At 38.0% G+C, this 8,947-nt stretch overlaps 1 protein-coding gene across 1 annotated transcript; it reads left to right on the top strand.

The window, feature by feature from the left end:
- Positions 1-667: 667 nt before the first annotated feature.
- LOC118850617 (olfactory receptor 6C76-like) lies at positions 668-1,606 on the top strand. Its single transcript, XM_036760168.1, has one exon. It carries the CDS (start codon positions 671-673, stop codon positions 1,604-1,606), a length of 936 nt encoding a protein of 311 aa, XP_036616063.1. The 5' UTR covers positions 668-670.
- The last annotated feature ends 7,341 nt before the right edge of the window (positions 1,607-8,947 follow it).

Raw genomic sequence — 8,947 nt, 5'->3', positions numbered from 1 at the left:
TTGGATAGATAAGTGGCACAGTCATATTTGTGTTTTTAGGAAGATCAATTTGTTCTGGAGATTGGAAGGACTTGAGACAGGAGGGCCTATCAGCATGGTATTGCAATATTTCTAATCATGAAGTGATGAAGGCCAACATCAGAATAATGGCTGTGTCAGAGTGTCCTCTGACACTGATGGAAGCATAGATGAGAGATGCTACAAAGGTAGACTTGGCAACTGATTGCAGGGTGAAGAGTGGAGGCTGACACTTAATTTCAAGCCTAGATGACTGGGAGGATAGTGGAATCCTTGAAACTCTCCATAATAGTAGAAAAGTCAGAAAGAGGGAACAGCTTGGGGCAGGGAGAGTGAAGATAATGAGTTCAGTCTTGGACACCTTTGGTGTTAAATGTCTAAGGCACATCTAGTTTGACATGGCAGGGTTCACATTTCAAGTGCAAACACAGTAAGTCATTTCAGAAGATGTTCCTGAGGAAAACTGCCTGAGATTTGGTTGGAAATAGGGCCATGCATCTCTTGAGCTAATATTTGAGCAATTTCCTTCTCTGTTACTTGCACAATAGTCTAGAGAGAAGAGGTGCAATGAAAAAAATTCTTGACTTACAAATAAAATTAGTCTTTCTCTGTTGCTCTTATATACAGGCCTGGCAGAAGTCTAGAGTCAGCAATGAAAAATCAGACATCAGTGACAGAGTTCATCCTCCTGGGACTAACAGATGACCCAGACCTACAGATCTTGATTTTTCTCTTTCTGTTTTTTACCTACATATTGAGTGTAACTGGCAATTTGACCATCATCACCCTCACCTTGTTGGACTCTCACCTCAAAACCCCCATGTACTTCTTCCTCAGAAATTTCTCCTTTTTAGAAATATCTTTTACATCTGTGTCCATTCCCAGATTCCTAATCACTATCTTAACTGGGGACAGGACAATTTCTTATAATGTTTGTGCAACTCAATTATTTTTTTTCATCCTTCTGGGTACAACAGAATTTTTTCTGCTGGCTGCCATGTCCTATGACCGCTATGTGGCCATCTGCAAACCCTTACACTACATGACTATTATGAACAGCAAAGTCTGCAACCAGCTTGTGATCAGCTCTTGGATGGCAGGTTTCCTCATTATCTTTCCACCAGTTATTATGGGCCTCCAACTGGAGTTCTGTGACTCCAATGTCATTGATCATTTTGCATGTGACTCTTCTCCTGTCCTGATGATCTCTTGCACAGACACCAAGTTCTTAGAAGTCATGAGTTTTTGCTTAGCTGTGTTCACACTCTTGGTCACTTTGGCATTAGTGATTTTGTCTTATGCATACATCCTCAGAACTATTCTGAGAATTCCTTCTGCTCAGCAAAGGAAAAAGGCCTTTTCCACTTGTTCCTCCCACATGATTGTTATCTCCATTTCTTATGGAAGCTGCATCTTCATGTATGTCAAACCCTCAGCAAAGGAAGGGGTGGCTATGACCAAAAGGGTAGCAGTACTGAATACTTCTGTTGCTCCCATGCTGAACCCCTTCATTTATACCCTGAGAAATCAGCAAGCAAAGCAAGCTGTTAAGGACATGTTCAGAAAGATCTTTAACTCAAACAAATGATCATTTTCAAGAGCCAATTTGCTGGAAAAAAAAGTCACACTACTAAATAAGAGAGGACCTTCAAAGATCCACTTATCTATTACTTCTCTTCTAGTCCCCTTTTTCCAATCATTATATGCATTCTGCTTCCTCTCTCTGCTCTATTCTCCATTGGCAACCTCTCAAACAACAATCACCTAGCCATCTCTGCTTATTTATACTGAGTGAAACTATAATGATGGAATGTTTTTTTTTTTTTTTGTAAACAAACGTCTCTGAACTTTTCCAAATGACTAAGAGCTTTTGAAATAATTGTTTTTGGGTAAATAAATTATGTTATTGACATTGCCAGCACACTTGATATTTTTGGAAATCCTCTTTGGGAACTGCTTCAGGGCTAGTTTGTGATCCACACACTAAAAAGGATTTTCAATAACTTCTAGTCCTTCTTTGTTTTTTTACTTAAAACAATATTACTTTCCTTGATCATTCCATTTATTTACAAATCAGCTTCTATTATTTTCAAAATTAAATCTGCATTCACATGACAAAGATTTGCCACCTCTGGAAACATTAAAAGAAGGTAAGAAAGAGAGTGAATGTGAAGGGGACACCAACTAGGATGCTTTTGGCATCAATATGTAAGATCTCCATCCCTGGCTGACTGTAATTTTCCTTTCCTTTTTCATTTTGCCATGAGATGAGAGTGGATGCTTAGTGGAAATGGTGGAAATGGCAAAATAGATGACTCAACTTTTATTAGCTCATAATGAATGCCAGGACAGATACAATACTGCTTATTATTTATCAATTCTTGATTGCCTTTACTTCAGAGATATTACTGATTCATTAAAATATTAAATAATATAATTGAATTATAAAGCATTTTACATTGTTTGTATTCATTTGACCATTCCTTTGAGGATCTTATCTGTTCAAACTATGTCCCTGGTAATAGTTTACCTGAATTATTCTTGTAATGAGAGGACCTATACTACACAGATATAATATGCATTGGAAAAAAAACCCTATGAATGTTTGGGGAATACAGAGAAAAAAATAATGCTAAGAGAAGAACAAGTTGTTGCATAAAAATTCTTAAGAAGAGATAAATAAAATTCTGAAGAAACACTGAGTAAATTGTGTCCCTAAGAAGCAAAAATAGAATGATTGCAAAAATGGCTTCCCAGTAGCTAATTTACATATGACTATTGTTAAGACTGGGAAGTTTTTGCTGAAGAACTCTATATCAAATAACTGTTTGTGGATGATGGAACTACAGTTTATGAAACACTTGAATCATGCATGGTGGAAATGCAGATTTGGAGTTTATCAAACCAAGATAGGGACCATTCATAACACAAAGAAGGCCTGATTTAAAGTTTTAGAGTTCAGATTAGATGTCAATAGAGACTCAGGCTCAGAGAAGCTGATGAGAGAAATTCCTTACAGAAGGTGAGGCATTCAAAGAGGAAAAAAAGCTGCTGAAATTGAGAGGCTAGTAGAGCTGAGGAAAACTAGCTCAGCCGAGACAGACAGGTGTTATAATTACTTCAAGAATCAGATCTTTTTGGGGGAAAGCTTGGGTGCTACACGCTAATTAGAGAAAGCAGCATCAGATGTGTGTGAAGAGCCTGTTGAAAAAGATTGCCTTGTTCTCTATCACCAACTATAATTTTATTGTGGAAACCCCTTGAAGCCTTGTGTACGTTGCCCTTTACTGCCATCTGTGGTCCAATATGGGAATGCCAATAAAGACAGATCTGAACAACTGCAGATGCCAGGCTTAGAGGGAATTGTTTTTCACTGAAAATAAAATATCATGCTGCTTCTACACCTAGACAAGGGAAGCTCCATAGCTATCACGCTTATGGGTGCTGTTATCTAAAAGCTCAACACTTATTCTGTAGCCTAAGAATGACAGAGTGGCTTCCTTACACAAAAGAGCCAAGAGGCTGTGAAGAAGAGTGGTTCTGAATAGGAGATAAGATGTGGGGCAAATGTTTCCTAAAGAGACTACAGACATTCTGGTCTGTGCTAAAGAGTTGCCCCTTGCACATTCCCTTCTCATTTGCTTCACTACTAGGGTTTTCTAAGTTTCTGCATACTTTCCCTGGCTTGGAAACTGTTCATTGATGAGAGTATGTGACCAAGATTTACAGGTGTAGAAAATCATGCTTTAATTATTCCTGCTTTTGCCTTTTGTTTCACAAAATAAGGAAATATTAATTATTTATTTTGCTCTTTTATTTAATAAATGCCTCATGTTTAAGAGTAAATGGTATTGTGACTAATTTGTGTTAATAAGAAGCATACAAATAGGGGCTCAGGAGCTATTTCTGTGAACATTATGTGTATGTCTACTCCCATATTAAGGTTACTTCAAGGAGTGAGTGGTAACCAGCCCCAGCCTGCCAGTGAGGAAACAAGTGAGGCAAACAAGATAGCCCCAGATTAGGAAGAGTGAGAATCTGGGCAGAAGTGGGGTTTGATATCATATCCTTTGTATAAGATATACCTACACCAACAGTAATTGTCAAAAGACTCAGATTAGGCAACAGTTTATTCCTTTATGATTTTTGATTTTTAAAAAATTAGTGCCAGCAGTATTATAGGAATGAATATAAAATTATAGAATATAGATTGCATCATCAAATATTTTGTCAGTGAATGAAGGGTTAAAATAATAGGCACATAGAAGGGGCAATGGTATTCAATGAAGGTCTGTTGTTTTGTTTTGGTTTTGTCTTGATGCTGATGGGTCAGGGCATGTCTTTATAGTCGAAAACAAAGGAGAAAGAAAAAATACTAAAGGGCAGTACTTTGAGATTGTACCTGTGCTTGAACTCATGACATATAGTTAGATCTATCTTGGCTACTTACTATTGGGATTGTCTTATTTAATATCCTAACCCTCATTTTTCTCAAATAATTTCCTCTCTGTGAGGTGATAACCATGAAATAAATAACCAAAGGAATATTTCTCTGCACCCAAGCTTAAATTTACAGGCTCTAGGGTTGTGTCTTAGAAATAATTAAGGCTAACCATTATTGGATGTTCCTTGTCCTCTTTTGAAGTCTACTAATGAAAACTCAAATAAATCCAGGAACAGTGAGGTCTCTGCTATTAAGCATAGACAGGAATTAGTTCTGAGTGGATAAAGAGATTGCTTCTTCATTAAGAATTAGGGCCTATGGGAGCACATCCAGGCCAATGGGGGTCCAAAATGATCTGCCTTAGGGGTAATCTATTAGGAGAAAACATGAACTTTCAGGAATAATAAAAAGAAAGCTTCTGTTTGATGTTGTAATGACTAGGGGCTTTAAATCATACCACTAGGTTGAGCCTCACCCTGGATTCTGGGGCTAATTCTATACTAAGAAAAGGGGAGACTCCAAGGATCCCCAGGGGCAAGAACCCAGCCTAAATATCCCTGTTTTGTTTTGTTTTGTTTTTTTCATTTCCTCTCTCCACCCCATGCCATACTTGTGTCTTTATGTTTGCTGCCCAGCAGCATGTGTTTCTCTGCCACAGTTCATGGTTTCTGTCTTACCTAGAATCCTGTCTTTGAATAAACAATCCCTATAGCTTGATCCTTATCTGATAATGGACCACCATCCTATCCCAGGATTCCAACTTCCCACCTCCCTGACCTCTAATTATTGTCTTCTGCTAATGCTCCCAAGAGTCTCATGAGCCCTGCTTATTGTCTAATGCCAGACCACCCATCACCAACAGGCTCCTGACTTGACTGGACTTCCCTCTAATGCTGATTCCTGGAAAAAATAGTCTGATTTCCTACCCTGCCACTATAGATACTCCTGCTCTCCAGATCATAACTACCTTTAATTTGGTGCAACCCGCTGCCATCTGAGCTTTCATTCATGCTACCCCAAAACATCTCAGATATCAGGAAATCCACTAACCATTAACATTTGTAAGAATATGCAGGGCAAAGTAGTCAGCATTAAAAAGGGAAATATATTTTCTTTCCTTGGGCAAGTAACCTGGCCTCTCTTGGCTCCTGGCTCTTCCATCTGTGAAACTGGAGGCCTTTGGATAGGTAACTTCTAGAGTCTCTTCTTGCTGTAAAATTCTGGTTCTATATACTCCTACTCCTAAGACGAAGAAGCCTGTGTATATGTATGTACGGTGCCCTCCCAACAGACACTTAATTCCTTCCAAGTTTACTCTGTTGTTTAAATTTAAGTCAAGTTTTACTGATAACATTGCCTTAGCCCTATAAGTCCTCCATGATGGAAAAATAGCTCACTCAAGAAATTTGACTCAACTGAGGTTCATCTCCAATCTCAGTCCCACGTGGAACTGAACCAACTAGTATTCTTTACTAAGCTAGTATTCACTTGATGATCAGACTTGTGAAGGTATAAGTCATTCAATGGATTTTTTCCTGCCTTCTGGAGAGCTTCTAGAAGCCATAAGAAATAAAACACAGAACACACACAAGCCTGAGAGGATCACTGCCAGAAATAGATTGCTCCCATTGAAGTATTGAAACCTAGACTGGTAACATATTAGTAAAGTCTGTTCCTGGCCAGAATTCCGCAAAGCACAGAAAACTGTTCCTTTTCCTTTTGAATGATTGAAAACTAGTTTACACTGAAACCTATTGCTCCTGCCTCTGTTGACACTTTAGTCCAGTGACTTAATCTTTGTAGGTCATGACCCACTTGTTCGTATGGTGAAGGCTATGGATCCCTTCTTAGAATAACGTCCTTAAAGAATTGAAGGAAATTCTAAATTTCAGTTTGAGGTTAGTTAAAATAAAGATTCCACTTTATACAACCCCTCCTAAATGGAACTTACCTACAGCGACCCTGATTACTCAAGACCCTCTTTTGAAGCATTTACAACAGACTATATGCGTGGGAGTTATCCAAATAATCTTAGATTATATCCTAGGATAGATCACTGGATCTGGAAGTCAGGAAAAGCTGAGTTTAACTCTGGTCTCAGGCATTTAGCAGATGTGTGACCCTGGGCAAATCATTTACCTTAAACTGAGGATAATAATAGCACCTACCTCCCAGGGTTATTGTTGAGGATACTATGAGATTATTATTATACAGTGCTTAGCAAACCCTAAAGTACTATATAAATGCTAGTTTTGCTATTCACCTCTTATCTCTGAAATTAACTCTATCAACCCTAGAGAGCCACACCTACTACTCTCAGAATCAGATCTCTCTGGGGAACTCATACCAAATTAAATTCCCTAAGCTATCATTATAAATGCACAAGTATCTGGTGGTTATCCCAGAAATTTCAACCTTAACTCCCAGTTTGGAACTGTTATTCCCAAATTCTGCTAGAATCCAGAGATTCCTAGGATGATTCCCATGTTTAAAGTGAGGGAATGAAAACTGAGTTTGAGGGTCTCAAGAACATTGAACAATAGTCCAACTCTGATACAGAATAGACCGAAGCATGCAAGAAAAGTGACTACCCATAACATTGTACACAGTAAGAGCAGTAGTGTAACAATGATCGACTGCAAAAGACTAGGTTCCTCTAAGCAATACAATGATCCAAGATAATTTCAAAGCTCTCATGATGAAAAATGTTATCCACCTCCAGAGAGCTGATAAAGTCTGAGTGAAGGGTGAAGCATACTTTTCTCACTTTTAAAATTTTTCTTCTTTTTCTTTTTTTGCAACACAGCTAATAGGAAATACGATTTTGCATAATTTCACATTTGTAATTGATATCACATTATCTGACTTATTAATGAGTGGGGGAGGGGAAGGAGGGAGGTAGAAAATTAACTCAAAATTTTAAAAAATAAATTTTAAAAATAAATCATATATATACATACATACATACATACATACATACATATATACACATATATACATACATACATATATATACATACATATATACTATACCAGTCATATGCTACCCATATCTGAGACTGGTAGACAGAAACAACTAGATGTTAATCAGGGTGGTGACACATATATTACAAATACCATTTGGGGCCTTAATTGGCCTGAGATAGATACAGGGAAGAAAAGCTCTCCTGCTCCCCAGGGTTAAAGAAATCTACCCTGATAAGTACTTATGTAGAAACCCGTGGGACTGACCACACACAATGATAAGATAATGAGTCTATGAGGAGGAAGACTAGTTAGAACTAGTCATGGCATTGAGAAGGGGACACCCTTGAGCCACAAGTTTCCAAGCACATAAATTGTGACTACCCCTACCTTTTCAACTAAGCTGATGTTAACTAGCTTTGCCTGTCCAACAGCAATAAGAAGCAAACCCTGGAAAATTGTGAAACTATAGGAGAGAGCCTAAGAGGCAACTAGGTGCAATAGATAGAATGCTGGTCTAGAGTCAGGACAAGGGGCCCAAAAAGAAGTATCTTTCCCAGCCATGGATCTTAAACTCAGTGATTCTGAGTAGGCCAATCTAGTGAAACTTCCCAAAAAGCAGAGTTTTGCCCTGAACACTCATTCTAGTCAAATTTTGATTGACTGAGGCCCTGGGTATGGATTAAATAAGCAATATCAGAATCTATAACAATAATCTGTTACATCTATACAATCTATAACAGTAATCTGCTGACCACTCCAAACTTTACTTTGAAGGCACAAAGGCTATGGAAGGTTTATATTATATAGGATTTATACAAAAGTACCAACAAATGAACCGCATGAATAGAGTTAAGCAGTGTGGCTGACAGGGAAGCAAGATAGTTTAAGATAGATATAGGTAAATATTAACATTCAATAAAATCTTGGAAAACCCAAAGAACAAGTTTGGCTTGACACAAAATAAGAAGTTTTTGGTGGATCTAGGACCTAAGGGAAGCTAAAATTCCTTGTAGCCATTTCCAGCATTCCTAGAGAGTTACTGAGGTCAGGATGGCATTCTGGGTGCAAACAATCTCTAATCAAATGAAGTTGGATTTAAGCAATATAATTAATAAATTTTCCAGACAATGTAATACATGAATATACAATGGACAGACTTAAATCCCAGGTCTGGTATGTGACTACTGTATTACTTTGGGGAAGTAATTCCCCCTCTTAGGGTGTCACTTTGCTTATGTCTGAAATTATGGGTGGAGGGTAGACTAGAAGAATTCTAAGAACCTGTCTCAGGCCTAAATTCAATGAACCTAAGAGGTGAGTTAACAATGCTGATTTTTAAAAAGAGAAGGCTATTAAAACATTTTAAAAATGCACAGAAGATAATGGAAGGAAGTTTAGAAAGAAAAACAGATGGGGGGAGAAGCCAAGACGGCAGAGTGAAAGCAGCAACACACCAGAGCTCTCCCACAAATTCCTTCGGGTACCTCTAAGAAGTGAATTTGAACAAATTTTGAGGTG

This window comes from Trichosurus vulpecula, chromosome 5 (genome assembly GCF_011100635.1).
Source record: "Trichosurus vulpecula isolate mTriVul1 chromosome 5, mTriVul1.pri, whole genome shotgun sequence".
NCBI classification, from domain to species: Eukaryota; Metazoa; Chordata; class Mammalia; order Diprotodontia; family Phalangeridae; genus Trichosurus; species Trichosurus vulpecula.
Note: the sequence above shows the minus strand (reverse complement) of the source record. Positions and strands in the feature narration are given on the sequence as shown.